This window comes from Micrasema longulum, unplaced genomic scaffold, assembly GCF_059751315.1.
Source record: "Micrasema longulum isolate JH-2025_06_02 unplaced genomic scaffold, ASM5975131v1 h1tg001112l, whole genome shotgun sequence".
Lineage (NCBI taxonomy): Eukaryota > Metazoa > Arthropoda > Insecta > Trichoptera > Brachycentridae > Micrasema > Micrasema longulum.
In genome coordinates this window covers 80,466-98,523 of record NW_028278300.1, presented here as the reverse complement: position 1 = coordinate 98,523, position 18,058 = coordinate 80,466, and the positions used below count along the sequence as shown (strand labels likewise).

The 18,058-nt window shown below is 33.8% G+C and overlaps 2 protein-coding genes across 5 annotated transcripts in view; one reads left to right on the top strand and one right to left on the bottom strand.

Annotated features, from left to right (window-relative positions):
• Positions 1-15,170, bottom strand: part of Ubr1 (Ubr1 ubiquitin ligase) — a 45,198-nt gene extending 30,028 nt beyond the window's left edge. Inside the window, exons 1-6 of one of the 2 annotated variants that reach the window (XM_088233488.1) lie at positions 14,731-15,170; positions 12,373-12,504; positions 10,838-10,989; positions 2,442-2,618; positions 1,537-1,691; positions 975-1,117 (exon numbers count right to left, since the gene is read on the bottom strand). In XM_088233488.1, coding sequence (XP_088089614.1) covers positions 975-1,117; positions 1,537-1,691; positions 2,442-2,618; positions 10,838-10,989; positions 12,373-12,455 — 710 coding nt within the window. In that variant the 5' untranslated portion in view covers positions 12,456-12,504; positions 14,731-15,170. Of the gene's footprint in view, positions 1-974; positions 1,118-1,536; positions 1,692-2,441; positions 2,619-10,837; positions 10,990-12,372; positions 12,505-14,152 lie in introns of both variants that reach the window. The other variant, XM_088233489.1, reaches the window with a different exon arrangement.
• On the top strand, positions 13,180-17,626 carry LOC148276985 (uncharacterized). 3 transcript variants are annotated; one of them, XM_088233491.1, is made up of 5 exons: positions 13,180-13,248; positions 15,551-15,704; positions 16,205-16,328; positions 16,708-16,884; positions 17,420-17,626. In XM_088233491.1, exons 1-5 carry the CDS (start codon positions 13,202-13,204, stop codon positions 17,593-17,595), a joined length of 678 nt encoding a protein of 225 aa, XP_088089617.1. In that variant the 5' UTR covers positions 13,180-13,201; the 3' UTR covers positions 17,596-17,626. The 3 variants fall into 3 exon arrangements, with proteins under 3 accessions (XP_088089617.1, XP_088089616.1, XP_088089618.1); XM_088233490.1 differs by lacking the exon at positions 13,180-13,248 and adding an exon at positions 15,331-15,468; XM_088233492.1 differs by lacking the exons at positions 13,180-13,248; positions 16,708-16,884 and adding an exon at positions 15,331-15,468.
• Positions 17,627-18,058: the final 432 nt, after the last annotated feature.

Below are 18,058 nucleotides of genomic sequence, written 5' to 3'. Positions count from 1 at the left end.
AATTCATTTGTTAAAACTAAAAAAAATACTGTTTTTGCAATGTGCTGATCTGAAAAGAGGCCAAAAGACCTTTAAAACGGGTCCAGGAAAGTGGGTTGGGTTCAATGTGATTTTTTCTCAAGCCTGGGTTGGGTGTTCTGTGCTGTAATTCACCACTGTAATTGGGCCTCCTGGCCTATTGTGGTGCAAAAATAAGCACAAAAAAATAGTTTATAAAGCGCCATTTTTGTGAAAATCATCTCAAAGGAAAATCCCAATACGTCTTGCATCCACAGAGCGGGTGGGCGGAGGTTCCCATTTTGTTCTGTTAAGTTAACAGATAAAACTGTTAAGTTAACAGATAAAACTGTTAAGTTAACAGACAACCATCCTGTTAAGTTAACAGATAAACGCTGTGGACCGATGTAGTTCACAGGGTTGCCAACCAGAAACAGAGCAGGGCTGGTCAAATAGCCAGAACCACAGTCTTCCTGTGGACTAAAAAAGTTCTGGACTGGCGGCTCAGAGCAGACAGATGTGTCGGCAGGCCTCGGACAAGGTGGTTTGATGACATAAGACGAGTTGCAGGAAGTGGTCGGATGAGGATCACTCAGGACAGAGAGATGTGGAGATCTAAAGGGGATGCGAATGTTCACCATTGGACAGGAGAGTTGATAATGATGATTAGAAGCTAGATGACAACAGGTCTTGCAGCTACAGAGGATATATGCAGTTGGAATTTCAATTTACATATAAAACCTAGATAACCAAACATCTTGCAGCTACACATTGCATGGATGAATAGTATTGGGTGATTTATAAAATACTTTTTTAATTTAGTGGATTTGTTGAACTAGAGTAAGCATAGTACAAGAAACAGAGGACACAGCGGAATTCTAGGTAGTGAAAAATGGGACGAAAAGGCTCGGAAAGCTATGCTGAAAAGGACAGCTTCTGATTTTGACGAGGTTTCTCTCGGTTTTGTAAGTCCTTACCGTAAATCGTTGGGCAGGCCAGGCGAATGGTCTAATGTTAGAAGTTGGTAGCAGTACCCGAGTACTGCAGACAAAGTTTCCCTTGTGCGAGCACTCATATCTTCTGGAAGGCCTTGGGGAGCCTCCTGAGGCAGAGTTCCAACCTGAAAAAAATTGCCAAGATTTTGATAAAATACAATTAACCTTTTTAACTGTTTTTTTTTTTATCACACCCAGGATCAATAAACTTTGATAAAAGAAAACAAAAAAAAAAATTTTTTTTCATTCTGCCAAGGGTTAAAATAAACATTTCACGCCCATTCTGCCAGGAATCGAACCTAGGACCTCGAGAATGATAGGCGAATACGCCAACCACTACACAACGAGGCGAACTTATCTCCACTCGATTTTATTATTCGAATTTTTATCTGAAAGCAGACATCGAGTTGAAATACACGTCCAGGGTTTTTGTTATATTTCACACACGGAACTGTATTCATTACCAATAACTCTCAAATAAAATCCATAAAAAGAAAATTGTATAATTAAGTACATAACTCAAAAAGTGTACAGGAAAACTCACCACATGCAGGTCGCAATAAGGTTCACTCTTCCATGCCTCGACGTCTCCGCAGTCACAGCATCCCCCCCCACTGGATGTTCCCATCTTGTACTTGTGGTTCCGGTGTGAAGAACGCTTGAAGCAGTCCACGCATAAAACACACGTGTTGTCCATACCTGAAATACGGAAAAATTATGCACACGCGCAAAAAATCAAGGAAAAAGATAATGCATTGCCAGCCATCTGTTAAAGAGGATATGCGGTGGGAGAGCAGTTTCACGAAAAGGTATTCGAATAATAGTTTTTCTGTCACTCTTTCCCAGGTGCCTCCCAAAATCCTATGCAAAAAGTCTAAATTGGACAAAATCGAGGTCTTGTTTTCCCGTTTTCCGCACCTCAAAACTGAACGGATTTTGATACTTTTTAAAGAAAGAAAAACAGAAAGAAATTTTCGGTATTTGCATGTTCTTTTAATTTTATTTTTTAAATGGTTATATTTGTATACTGTATGCCCGAAGACGGCAGATAAAAATAGATGCTTTTGATAAACAGGCATTTGAACATAGTTTTTTTTCATTTTCTGTGTCTGGACCTTTAGTTTTACATAATTATTTATTATATTTGTAAAAAATCATTGCTAGTGACAAAATCCAGGGAGAAAATACGTGAATATATTTGTACGAAGAAAAGTGAGACTGCGTTTCCTCTTAAGGGTATTTTGGTGGTCCTAGCTCCTATAAAAGATAATTTAAAAAAAAAAAACCAAACAAGACCACATCAATGGTGAATATTTATAGTGTGTAAAAAAAATTCATTGCTCCAGTGCCATAATCCAGGGAGAAAATACGGGAATATGTTTGTATGAAGAAAAGTCAGACTTCAATCTCTCAAGTGATTTTTTTATTTTTGCAGTTTTGAAAACTTACCGCATTCTCTGCAGCTATACGCCGGCTCTCCCATTTTGAAAACGCGCCCACACACAGAAGGGGGCTTGTCTAGCTGGGCGAGCCTCTGCAGGGCCTCACGGGGCTCCTCCCCGCAGATGAACAACTCCAGGGGCTTAAGGAGAAGAGAAGCGGCTCTTTCCTCATCGAAGGCCCATTCTAAAGAGAGATAAAAATAAAATGTGATATTTATTGCGTTGAATGTAAATTTTAACTGAGACAATTCTTAAACTTCTTCAGAGTGATTGACAAATAGCACACCACTGATTTGAATGCAGAGTCTTTCTGTCGGTTTCAAGCATACTCAAAACAATATGGGGGTATCAGAAGCAAATTTAGAAATCTCCAATGAAGGAGCTACTGATATATTTGTGAAAAACTTTAAAAAAAGAATTGTGAGATTTCTAAGTTTGCGGTGTCAAGTAGTATAATTGAAATCTGTTTTTGCAAGATTTAGAGACGGTTTTGAATTACGCTATTATTTAGGTAGGTAGGTTTTTATGTATGGTTTATTTTGGCCTCAATAACTAATTTTCCGTTTTTGGTGGGGTTTGCTTCAAATACTCTGATATATTTTTGTCATTAATTGAGTTTCAAAAATCAAAATTTTAAAACCATAATTTAAATTTGATTGAACTCTTCTGCTTTTATTGTCCAGTTTTGTATTAAATGTTTACGTCGGATATGTCATTGTGGCATCATATCAATGTAGATTTTTTTTTAAATGATCTCTGGTCCATGAGTCCACAACACTACCCTAAATCTAATTGCCTTTTTTTATTTTTATTATTAATCAAATTAAAAAAAAAAAAAACCTATCATACCTTTATTGGAGAATGGATATAAAGTATGGAGTCCCTATTTCTCAGACATCGAGCTACTGGAAAAAGTCCAAAGATGGGCTACAAAAATCCCTAAATTACTTAAAAGGATGCCACGGTAGATTAAAAGCACTAGGACACTCATCATTGAAAGAACGACTTGATGGAAACTTATAAGATACTCAATAATTACTTTGACAGCCCCCTGTACGAGATGTATCGATGAAATCCTAACACAAATTTACAGGATCACAACTGGAAGCTCTATTGTCCTCGATTCTACCTCAATCTCAAGAAAAACTTGCTAATGGAATAAACTGCCAAGTCTAGTTGCCCATTCCATTTCAGTCAGCCAGTTCAAAAACCGTTTGGATGCTTTTTTGAAGGAAGAAGAATGCAAACATAAAGCAGTAAACGAGATATAGGCGCATCAGCAAAGGCTGCCTGCTTATAATGAATGATAATAATAACAAGTTTCAGTTTCAGCCGAAACTAGAACAGAAGCTGAAACTTGGTTTCAGTTGAAAATCTTATTTCGGTCAGTCACTATTAAACACTAACTTTACATATAAATATATAACATAATAGTCTTTTTTTTATTTCCATTCAATTCAAATCTCATTTGTTTAACTTTATTACACATGCTTTTTTTTCAGGAAAGATTTTGGAGTATATCGAATTTATTTATGTCTCTCTCTAGAAATAGTCCCAATAAGGGGGGGGGGGGCAATAATTGTTGGAACGATGACGATGAATCCATAATAAAAGAAAAACCTATCATCTATTGTACAATGTACGATCTTGGCATTATATTCGATGAAAAATTAAATTTCATTAAACATATACAGAGCATAAGAAATAAAAGCATGAAAACTCTGGGATTTCTGTTGCGAACGATCAGAGATTTTGACTCAGTTTATGTAATGAAAATTTTATATATTGCTTTAGTACGTAGCCAACTTGAATACAACTCGGTTATATGGTCACCATATTATAAAGTACATCTAAATAATATTGAAAGAGTTCAGCATAAATTTTTACGTTTTGTTAATTTTAAATTAAGTATTTCAGTTGAACATATTAATTACTCATACTTCAATAAATATTTAAAATATTAAATTCAATATTTTATTGTTCCGAACTGTTACAACTGATTAACTTGCGAGTTCCGGGCCGGGTTACCCGATTTAATAAACTATTCTATGTAAATGTATCTACAACAAGCTACAGTGCACACTCGCCAATAAGGAGAATTCATACATTTGCAAATGACGTAGATATATTTAACATAACACTTTTGAATTTTAAAAGGCAGTTTATCAATATACTATCTTCAAATTGTAATACCTAAATAATACTATGTTATTACCTAAAGGCCATAAACTTGACAAATTAGAAATTCTCGAAATTAATAGATTAAAAAATAAACCCGACGTAGAATTACTTAATGAACAGATAACACATGTGCATTCTCCATTACTTTACCCATTGTAATATAATTTTACTAATGACTTTTTACCATTTGTTTTTCAGAAATCATTATTTACAAAACCACACTCACGAAGGATGGGACACTAAAAATAAAATAAAATACCTAAACTCATTAAAATAGCATTATATCAATTCATTAGTTAACCCAAAGAAAATTTGTTGATAATGATCCTTAAGATAAAAATAACTTTATTTAATTAACTTACATAGAACTTTGAATTATCTATCCTTATCTCTGTTCTGTATAAATACATTTAACTCTTTAATAAAGATACCAGTCTCGAAGATGTCGCGAAAGCGATGAAACCGGTCACTGGATATTCCAAATTTGTGGATTAAAGTATCACTCGTGTTTTATTAATAAATTATAAAACTATGTTGATTTCAATTGTTTACCGTTTATTGACTTATATATGTACTCGTATTATAAATAAGTATTTTTCTAACTTCTTCTAATTTTAAGATTATTTTAATACACCCTATACGAAAAAATGTACTCCTGTTCTCCACTGCAATCTATGTATGTATTATTATGTATCCTCATATATTTTCTACTAATATGTAAGGATTTTTATTTTTTTTAATTTTATTTTTCTTTCTCTTCTTAATTCATTGTTATTTTTTGCTCCTTTCTTTATGAAAAATTCATTTCTGTCTTCACATTTAAAAATTCACTTCCGTTCTTTCCACTTTTATACTAATATGTAAAGATGATATTTTTGATATTTTTCTTTTTCTTCGAAAAATCATTTATATATTTTTTGCTACTTCTTTGTAAAATACATGTCTGTCTTTATTTGTGTATATATGTAAAAACATGTAAAAGCCTAAAAGGCGTTTAAATAAATAAATAAAATAAAAATAAATAAATGTACTATATAAGTGAACAAATATTTTTTAATTAATAAAAAATTAACGCTCTACGTGAATTGAAACACTATATGGAAAATTCCATGAAAATGTACGACAGAAAAATTGGATCTTGAAAGATGAATGAAAGTTAAAGTTGGTCGATCCAACTAATGGATGGCCGTTGAGGGTACTCAATCAGTGGAGAGGGGAAATATGTAGGAGCGGTGCCAAGGCGGGGGATTTCATTGCCAAAGGTTGGCATTTGAATGATAGTCATCAAATAATTGGGCCAATAGTTGTGCAGTAGTTAACCAAGCAGTGCAATCAATAATAAGCTAATTAAATTTAATCATGTTTTGAGTATGTCCAAATGTTTGCAGACAGGCTGGATTTCACTCTCTAGGGAGTTGAGAAACTAACCGATATAAGAAGTAAAAAAAACTTGGAAAAGTATTTTCTCACGAGCACCAATTCAGTTTCAGCTCTTTGACTTCACAAAAGTGAACAGATGGCAGAGTTGAGGAAATGCGGATGTATAAACAAAGAATGTTACAGTGTGTAAAGGGCCATTTTACCTAGCCAATGACGGGTCTGTCCGGCCTTATGCATATGTTTGTAAACTGTATATGTATATAAAGTGTTTAAATAAATAAATAAAATACAATATGGTACAAGAAGAAAATAATACAACTATTATTTACAAGTAAATGATTTCTCTCTTGCTTATGTATTTTATGTTACATAGTTTGAAAGTGGAGACAGGAAAAAAATAGCGTCACAATATTTATATAGAGATTTAATCATAATAAACATACATATTAATTTCATAATGAGGTCATTACTCTTATCAAAGAGACAAGGAGATAGTGAGGATTAATTAAAATATAATTGATTTTTTAAACAATTAGAGCAAAAAATAAAAGTTCCGATTGAACCATATTTTGTGACACAACAAAATAGTATTTAGTCAATAATTTACTTTATATACCTGTTTTTTTTTCCAATGAATATTTTTATCATCATCATCATCATTCCCTTTCCGCACCTAATAGTGCATAGGGCACAGCATTGGTAAACCAATCGCAGTGTATCTTGATTATTTTTGTTACATGAAGGTAAGATGATCAGTCTTACGCTTCAGGTACTAGTCCAGGGACTACGAAACACCCTTTTAAATAAATATTTCATGTCAACCATGTCGGTAATTGAACCCGAAACCTCTCGCATGGTAGGCAAACGAGCTGACCACTACACCAGGAGCCCGACAAATTTTTATACTTGGAAATAGATGTTACATTATGACCATATTTTTCTCTTTTTTCTACGCAAAGTTTCTACATCTTTAAAAAAATATATGTAAATATTGTGTTGTCTATTTTTAAAATGATTACTATAATTGTACTTACCTGTATTTTTTTTGTAAATGGCCCTTTGGGCGTATTGTAAAATTAAATTTTTAAAAATGAAATAATAAATAAAAAAAATTCTGTCATATATTCTCATTTAAAAACTTATAGCATTGTACATAGCTATCACATACATAATATATCCTCAGTGTACTGATAGATACCCTTTTTATCAGCTTATTGGTCGGTTTCAGAAGAACTTGTGACGCCGTTCAAAGTATTTGGCTTTTATTAAAATCATTTTTATCATTATTTATTTTTCATACATTTTCAAGAAACTTAGCTGTACAATTGAATGCTCTAATTCTAAGGTAAGAACACAATTTTTGTACCCAATTTTCCGTAGGGCTGAACTTCCTCATCGCATAAATAGGAGAGGTGATTAATTACACAAAAATTGTACCCCCCCTAGACCATACAAATGGTATGTTTTTTCTTTAATGAATATTCTGACAAGGGAAAATATTTATTTTTGTGTCGGGCTCACATAACAATGCTTTGGGGGTATCTGCTATATCTAAATTTTTGTAGACAAGGTCTGGATTCAACCCCCCTGGGAGCTGTTTACATTAAAATATTACAACGGATATAAGAACATGTTAGAGAAGGGAATATTGAAGTCTAGGCGTCCATAGGGCTTATGATCTGTCGTTGGCTGGTTTAAGTGATGAATGTTACACAGCGTGTAAAGTAGCGTAAGCCCTGTAGATGCCTAGACTTCTTTATCCCTTTCTCTAACATGTTCTTCGTCGTTGTAATGTTTATATTACTGACAAAAGTAATTTGGATAAAGCAGATACCTCCGAAGCCCCAAAGGAAGAAAAGGACATTGAAATGCGAGTGTTAACATGAAAAAGTAAACAAAGAAAATTATCAAAACAAAGGTGAACTGATTAAAATACGTAGTCTTGAAAAAAATATGTGTCATTTCATATTTTTTCCAGTTTTGTTCATTTTGCCTAAATAACAATGACACAAAAAGCAAAGTGTGTGTTAATTATGACCTCAATAGTTTTGTAAACATTATCTGCCCTAGTTTTCTATTATTAGAAAAAGGAAAAAAAAAACAATTGGACAGTTCTTCACCTGACTACCGACAGTCAGATCTTTTAGCAATGAAATCGCTAAGTACTTGGTAAACAAATGACAAATATTGAGCATTATTTCATCGCTAAACGAATAAAACCTATGGTGGTATACCTAATTAGTGGTTGAAAAACCTGAATAAGGAAACGGAATGGAGAAAAGTCCGCCTCGTAGTGTAGTGATTGGCACGTTTGCCTACCATACTCGGGGTCTTAGATTCGATTTCTGGACCCCGATTACAATGGGAAGTTAACAGAGTTACCTTCTTCGCCACAGTGTGGGACGAAGATGGATTGGCGTAGTTCAGCCCGAAGTCTTAAATGTTTATCGTGTTTATGAAACTAAAAAATACTTCCCTTTCAATGGTTTCGTCAATAAAGGATCCTGGCATTACTTTAGATAGTAAACTCTCCTATCGTGAACACATTGATAATATTGTAAACAAATCTCTCAAACTTCTCGGTTTTATCAATAGAGTGACGGCGGACTTCAAAAATATTAATACCATCAAAACTCTTTATTGCTCACTAGTTCGACCCCATCTAAAATACGCTTCTCCTATTTGGTCTCCATTCTACAGGACTCATATTAACCATATCGAGTCTGTCCAACACCGTTTTCTAAGAAAAGTGGCATGGTTGCTTGGATTACAAAGGGGTAATTATTCCTATTTTGAAATAGAGCAATCTCTTAATCTGTCTTCATGGAGAGACGTAGAACTGAGATGGACCTTATATGCATTTTCAAAATACTTAATGCTTTAAGTGATGTCCCATCTCTGTTGCAATAAATTTCTTTTCATGTTCCCAACCGTGTCACCAGAAGTCAAAATCTGCTATTTATAAAATCTTCTAAGAGCAACTTTGGTTTTTATGCCCGAATGTCCAGAATGTGTAGGTTAGTCAATTCATCACACGACTTGGAATTCTTTGGGATAGGCTTTTCGTAGTTTTCTTCGCGACTAAACAGTGTGGGATGAAGTTGCATTGGCATGGTCATGGCAAAAAAAAACAAAAATATACTTGCACACTTTTGTACAGAAAGTTTGCGGGGTAACTAGAACTAGGTAACTTCAAAATCAGGTTTTTTGGGTTAGCCACTAAAAACACATTTTTGTATCCTCTTCCACGAACGCTCCGTTAACTTCCCAGTGTAATCAGGGCCCTGGGAAGGCCGACATGAAATATTGATAAGAAAGGTGGCTCTAAACTGGAATATTTCATGTTCCTGGGCCTCGATTATGATGGGAGGATAAGGATGTCATACCTTCACCATGACGTCAAAGTTGAAGATAAATTTTTCCCGACCGATTACGAAGATACACAACCGATCCCCCACCATCAAGTTTTGATGCAAGTACATCGGTTTGTATCGAGGGGTTCTAGACCTGTTTATCTACGTATTAAAAGTGACAAAAATTTTGTTCCACCGAGCAATTTTTCCTTTAATTACGATTTATTTTATTTTTAATTGTTATGAGGTTGTCATTTTTTTTCTTAAAAGCCTATTAAACATATGAGAGAAATAGGTAAATTTTGAAGTCTAATTAAATTCCAACATGACTGTCAGTTTTGAAAACAAGCAGCTAGATGCAGTGGCTAGACTGGCTGATGCTGCCCTATTAACATAGCATCTAGCTGTAAAATGTTACCACCGTAAAAAAAAAAAAAATTGTTATTATATTTTTTCCATCTGTTTTACTATCTTCGACCTCCACTTCGAGTCGACCTGGCGGTGTAATGGTCAGCGCGTTTGCTTACAATTCAAGAGGTCTCGAATTCAATTCCCGACATGTTTGATATGAAATATTTATTAAAAAGGGTGTTTTCACACTGAAATATTTCATAGTCCCTGGACTGGTACCTAAAGAGTAAGACTGGTCATGTTACCTTTTTATAATAAAAATGATAAAGATACACTGCGATTGGTATACCAATGCAGTGCCCTATGCACCATTAGGTGCGGAAAGGGAATAATGAATTTACTATCTGTCTGGAAGTACGTATCGAGAGCAGCCTTGTAATCGCTCAGTAGATAAATACAGACGATAGTCAAGTATACTGTCTTGGTAATTGTGAAAAGTTATATAAAATCATATTCGAGCGAGCATTTTTTGCTTGAATTGGGAATTATTGGAGTTTATAATCACTTTGAAGTGGGCACTTTTCATCACAGAAGCCTATTTAAAATATAAATGAGAACTATTTTAAATTTTAATGAGAACTATTTTCAATGTTAATGAGAACTATTTTTAATGTTGAATAATAAATTTTTGGGGTCATTCATTGGTTAGACTCCATCATATGACAAGTAGGTAGAACATACCGAGGTAGATAGTACAGAATTTAAGTATACCGTCTCGATATGTACAGATGAAGATAGCATTCATAATCGCGGCCCAGAACTGGTACTTGAAGCATAAGGCTGATCACTTTACCTTCATATAACAGATGATTGATATATGCTGCATTTAGTGAACCAATTCACCATCTAGTGTGAATGGTGATATGTGCATGATGATATCTTGCAAACATTGGACAGAAAATTTAACATTTTGGAACCCAAAAATTTGAATCGTCTTTCTGTGCCAAGTTTCAGTATTTTAGTAACAAAAAACATTAAAAACATATTGTTAAGTATCCTCGGCACGGGATACTGAGTGAGGGCATAAAATATAATTGTTCATGTTTTAAATAAATACAGGCGGTAGTTTGGTACTTACCTAAGCAGCTTCTGTTGAGTTCTGGTTTGTAGACTCGCGGTACAGTGACACGCCAATAGTCGCGGAAATGGGAAGCGCCCAGCACGCCCTCCGCAAACATCTGCTGCCACAGGCTAACGGCTGCATCAGTGCTCACCGGTAGCACTCCTCGCCTGGAACAGATGACATAATTATACCGGCAGTTTTTTGTGTTTAAAAAAAACAAAATATTAACTAACCGCATCTAATATTTATCAAATATCGCTTGCCTTTAACAATTCTAATAGTGAGATAGCAAATCATGATGCGCATGCAAACATTTGCTTAAAAAAGAGATAAACATATCGTAGGCCTAACTTGTAAAATTTGTAAATCCCAAATTTAGTAAAAATATTGAAAATAAAACTTTTTAGGAAAAAAATAGTAAATAAACATTTTTTCAAGAGAGTAAAAAAGTTTTTACTTCAGTAGTGTAGTTTTTTTTAAAATGAAAAATATGCAACACTGCATGAATACACAAGTTTTACACATACATCGATTATTTGAAGTCCTAACAGAAAAAGCCAAAATAAAATTTTTTGGCTTTGATTTTGAAATTACTCCGCCTGTGATGTCACAGGTTCTCTTCGATGAGTTCTGCTGATTGGTGGGTTGGCTTCCCGTAAACTGGAAATCTATCACAACACTCTATCATTGGTTGTTTCGAAAGCATTAGTAATGTTCTTCAAATAAGTTCATTTTTTCATATATTTTTAAGAAATTTCACCATACAATGAGGAACTTCAGCCCTACGGGAAATGGTATGCAAAAAATGTTTTCTTGCGCGCGATAAAAATTAGAGTATTAAATTGAACGGCAAAGTTTATTAAATATAATAAAAAATATTTTAATAAAAACCCACTACTTTGATTGACGTCACTGGTTCATATGAACCAACCAATGATGTGAGAGTTGGGAAGGATATCCGGTTGGCTTACCGTAAACGAACCAATGGGAAGAACTAACAGAGAACAACCTCTGACGTCACACGCGGAGTTATTTCAGAAATACAAAACTTAGCCATAGAAAAGTGAAACGGAGATAATACCACCTTTGTGAAAAGTGTGAATAATCAAATCTACACAACAGTTGGAACGTTTTTGACTTTGACAAATGATAAACAATGAATCCATTAGTTTTTCATTTTATATTACAAACAATAATCTAATTATGTATTTGAACAGTTTCAATGATTTTTAAAGTAACGTAAGATTTTTTTAGTGCTGTGGGCGTTTTCTGCAAATTATGAAATGCCGTTTTTGTGATCGACACTATTTTCAGAAGGCGATTATAACAGTTTTTTGTATGAAAGTGGTCTGGCTGTTTTTAACAGGACATAAAATTGACCTCACTGCACCCGATAACACAAATATCCTTTTTTTTTTTTAATTGTGGACTGGCTGCTTTCTGCACAACGACGTTCAATTTTAACTTTCCACTAGAATATAGGCCTTGTTCCCGGGTTCTGATATTCTATCACACATAGATAAATAAAATAAAATATAAAGAATACTCACCCAGCCATTATCATGATTTGGTCGGACTCATCGTCCATACTGTCCATATTGTCTTCTAGAGGAATATCGGGAGACTTGGACATAGTGTAGCCAGGGAATTAACCCCAGGTACTATAGTAGAAACTCCCAAGCCTAAAGAAAAAAAAAAACAAAACAATATTAGAACTCGTTGACTCTTGTGTGGCAGTGATGTCACTAGTCTATACAATACAAGACTTGATATATCTTTCTTATTTTTTCAATGTCTCAAAGAATCTTGGGTGTGCGGTGGTTTTTTTTTTTTTTTAATAAAAAAGAAATATTTGCGTTCTTATGATTTACCCAAATATTTAATTTTGAGAGCCATTTTCAACGAGTTGTAAATAACTCACTATTAGAAAATGGAATCAAGTTGGGGTATAGTGGGATTTGAACCACAGACCTTTGGTCCGTGAGTCCGAGACACTAGCCACAGGACCACAACCCAATCGTTTGACTTTGTGAGGAATGTAATAAGAGAACGGATGCAGCAAACTCTTATTTTTTTAATGTGTAGGCACTACACAGCACCGTGCGGATGTTTTTAGGACAGTAAGGGAAAGGTAAACAACTTGTGCTCTTAAAATTTAAGTAAATAATTATTTATCAATATGAAATAGTAATGACCTCGTAAAATCTAAATTATTAGAGTTACTAGACATTTCACCCTGATGCTGCAAAAGCAATTGAAAATTAACACAACTTCCCGTCAAAGGTTAGTCTACTTCTTCATTAAAGTGCACAACCTACTTCCATTGTCTATAAGGGCAATTACTACAGTCACTATAGAATCGCTATTAAGAAATGGACGATGGAGGTGGGATGCGCACGGATTTATGAGTGGATCAGGCCAAATAGGTAAAAAGATGTTTTTATTTACAACAATTTTATTTGTGGGTTTTATGTATTTGATGTTATGATTTAATTATGTTTAATAAGGCATGTTTCAAAATTACAAAAAATGTCTCCCTCTGCACAGGACACCCGAATCAGAATCAGTAAAAAAAAGTAATACATAAATTGTAAAAGAACAAATAAAATAAATTAAAATATTTTTTTTTACACATTTTAAAAATCTCAAATCTTTAATGGAGTTAAAACAATATGCTTAGATTCACATTAAAAGAATTATGTTTTAAATTTTTATTTTTTTGCACCACAACAGGCCAGGAGGCTTAATTAGTGGTGAATCACATCACAGAACACCCAGGCTTGAGAAAATCACATTAAATTTTTGTGTTCTCACCGGGAATCGAACCCGGAACCTTCCGTGAGTGAGTCAAGCGTCTTGACCACTACACCACGAAGGCTGCCATTTATGAGTAATATAATACAATTAATATCAAATAGTAATTGGCAAAACTTTGACTGACATTTTTTCAGTGTAAATATATAAAACCACACGTGACATCATTTGTTTATTAGAAAATAAGCATCTTTGTTGAAATTTAAGTAGGTATACAAAATTAAGGCTCGTTAAAAAAGATAGACGGATGACGTAAAGGAATGATTATAAAATTTTAATTTTAAAATTTACGAATTTTCAAGGTCAAAACTTATTCCTAATTTGAAACCTGTCATAATTTGACTGAACAGCTGTCTATGGTAGGTTATTTGGGAAAAGCTGTCCGGATTGGGAAATAATATTAATGACATTTGTGGCGGATTTATATAAAAATATGACCGATAAAAATGATTAGCTAATTGACACACACACAGGCAAAACACACGTTAGGAAAATATACAAATCATGCTGCCTAACCTGGACCAATAGATTACAAGGCAATCTTGTCACCATATGCGAGCGAAGAATAACAAAGACACGACCGAACAAAGATATCCGAACTGAGGGGAAACAAAATAAGAATAATCACAAAATTCTGTAGAATTCCAGTCTACGGAACTATGAATAAGCGCGTACGGAAAGGCCGCAAGCCAAAAATAAAACTACGTACATGTTTCAGACATAAAATGCCAATTTTATCGCGGAATTCAATACACGGAACTCATTGCGGAGCGTCATTGCTATTCGATTGTTAGAAAATTTAAAACTTAAACACATTTCTGTCACAGCTCAAATTTTGGAAACACACCAAAGGTTAAAAATAAACACTAACAATTGCTTATTTAAAATAAAACTTAGCACGTCTTTTTGTCGTCATTACACTCGATAGGTCAACACTCGAGTCAACATAATTGATTGAAAAAACGCACGGGAATGGGAAAGCGATCGTACCCACTATAACGAAAGCGAAAAATAACAAATCATGCACGGATTCACACTGTTGCATATTAATTAACAGTAAAATCGCAATTGCGTTCAATACAAATACGCGATACCTTCACTTTTCTCTGCCTCAGCCAGGAAGTTGAACTGCGATTCCCCTTTCAGCACAACTGACAAAAACACTTAATTCCGATTACGCGGACCGCGGGTCTGGAGAGCACAACGTTTTCTTCGATTCCAGGAGTCTGTTCAACGTGAAATATCTTAATTTGGCTGCGATCCACGGCAAATTTGACATTTCACGCATCTACCAAACCTTCTCGCGTGATTACAATAACTTCTTCCTAGGTAGCTATGGGCACGGGCCAAGGTTACAGGCCAAAAGGTTAATATTGAATTTTGTTTATTCAATGTCACTCGGTTCTGCAATACAACAGCTGAATTATCTTCCCCGACATTATTTTTATGATAAAAATAAACGCCCGCCCATTATTCTAGAAGCGATCGCGAAATGCGGGGAAGAAAATTTTCTGAACTATGATGGAATAAAATCATAGACACCGATGACAAACATGTCAATGTTGCCATGTTGTTTGTTTATTTTCAATCAAGTACGTACCTATACCAACTACTTTTCTATCCTATCAGTAAATAACTGTTATTTTTCTCTATGATTTTGCGGTAAAATACAAAAACACAAATGCACGTTCGAAAAATAAGCATTTTAACAATTTTAAACGTCAAATTGTGGTCAAATTTTAAACTCAAATATTAATCATGTCTGTAATTGGAGGAACCATTGATTTCACAACTGTTTATATGAAAGATTTTATCCCTAAAACTCTTGAACAGTACCGTATAACAATTATTTTATATAAAATACAAATCATTATGAACAATTATATCAAATACCCACTGACACATTATTTCCAGCCGCTTGCGAGAACCCAATCCTGACGATGATAATTGCATGATAAAAAGAGCATTCGTCGATGAATTGTTAATTGATGAAAAAATAAACTTTAAAGATCCAATCGAACATTTTTGTAAAGACGGCAAAAATTATTATAACAATACTATTGCAAAGGTATAGTAAATTTTAAATTTTGTTTTTTTTTAAAACTATTTTAATCCACAAACATCATAATTATTGAGTGTGCTTTATACCTTTTTAGTTATAGTTTTCTGTTTAGTTGTAGATACAGCTTTCTTTTTGTTTTTCAATCTACTTATACTCGCAAACAAAAATTACAGATTAAAAAAAATATATGTTTTGGTGATTAAGTTTACTTTAATTAAAACATACTCTAATTATGTTTTAGTGCACAAATGTGTCAATTTTCCATTACAAAAAACGTTTATATCTTCTTTCTTCCTAGCTTATCGAAACACCCCTTTTTATTTTTTTTCCCACGTGGAAGATTTAACTTAAATGGCGACCTTTTTTTTCACCACAAGTGATTTGCTTTACAGTGAGATCATAATAGTTCAATGGTATTTTCCTCCTTAATGTTATCATTCACAACAATTATTGAGACTGCCCGTTGTGGTGCAAAAAAAAGAAAAAATGTATTTGTATTATTTCAGTTGAAAGAAAATGAAAAATGTGTGGGTGAAAAATATTTCCAAAAACCACTCGATATCCAAGCAGTTCAATATCGCAAAGATGATAAGGTCAAATCCAAATACCAACTTGATTACTGCAAGCGAGGTGAGTTTAAAGTGAATCATTTATTGATTTAAGGAATTATACACCTTACAAGAGCTTTACAAATGTATATTTATAAAGGTGGACATAGATGGAAAACCTTATTAAGAAGTTTAGATATTTACAGGACTAATGACCTCTTTACACCTCACTTAATCTATGTTCGCTACCTAGGAGGAGCATATAGTATTTACAAAATCTTTCCAGGCCTCTCTATCTGCGGTCAACTCCCGTGTATTCTCGCAAGTCAGGTTTGCTTTCCGTGACTCATGGTTAGATTGAAAGAAAATTACATTTTCCTCTTACCATCCCCAAACTTGTAATTTTGAGATGTCTGATTGGACGATCAATTTATTAAAAAAAACTGAATTTTTCTCTACAGATTTCTGCTATGGAAGATCAGTGATTGACACAAAAGATTTCAATGTAAAACTAAAGGAAGACGTTGTGATTCCCGATACATCTACCCAATTTTCTTTCCGAAATCCTGCATCCGTTGCACTAAGGGGAATTGAGAGAACTAAATCTATGAGGCCCGTCATTGATAACACATTGAAAAGTAATACTGTGTCATAATTTTCTCAATTATAGTTTATGAATATCTCGACAGATACAAAGAATTCGTTTGGAAAAAACCAAGCTGTTTCTTAATGTGATGAAAATTTTAGCTCATTACCTATAATTTTGCTTAAAATCATTTTTTTTTTTTACTTCATCGATATTTTCTCAATGAATCTTTAGTTCATTGCATTTGTAAGTTCATTATAACTCTCACTCGCTTACCTTCAACTGTCCCTGTTGCTACCAGCTTTTCGGGACTCCTCATTTTTTCTTGCCATACATCCAAATTAGGATAAAATTCCATTCCGGCATGTTGCAAGGTCTTTTGCTTATTGGTAGTTCCTGGAAGATGGAGACGTTTGTGCGTTTTGCAGTCCATGGAATGTGTAGCATACATCTCTAGTACGGCATTGCTATTATTAATATTTGTCCCAATTCAACACGCAGGACTTTAATCCCACATAGTTTAGGTATGTGTCTACTTTATGTAAATAAATTAATCATTTGCAAATAAATGAAATTATTGGTTTCAGATAAGACTGCTGAAATTTTAAGTACGACATGTGGAATGTCTAACTACGAAGTGGGCCATGGGGTACTAGGGAGGGCTATATTGGAGGCCAAGCCCTATGGGCCAGACCAAGAGTCCCCCGAATGCTGTAGGTGGGGAGAACCATTCGAAGGAGGATATGTATATAGAATCAGATGAATAGTTTTATAATGAACAATAATAAAGCATTTTAAACAGTTGTTTTTTCTCTTGAGTTGATTTTTATCATCATTTGTAATAATTAGATTAACAGATTATACAGATGTGGTATAATCATATTATAGTTTCAAATATTAAATTTTTTACCACTTAACACTACTTGAAATCACCATAGGATTGTAATCCAATACCGGGTGTTTTTTTCTTGACAAAGGAACTGGTTATTTTGAAAATTTATGCATATTTCAATTATTGGTAATAGAAATTTGCAAATTACATTGTGTGAGAAGGACAGAATGACCGAAAATACCAAACATTTATAAAATAATTAAATGAACAAAAGAAATAAAAAAATACCACATCAATTTATACATAATACATATAAAATATAAAAAATAATTCTGGATTAAATATTGCAGTTAAATTATCGTCTTTTACATGTGAAACTAAGCACCTATTCAAT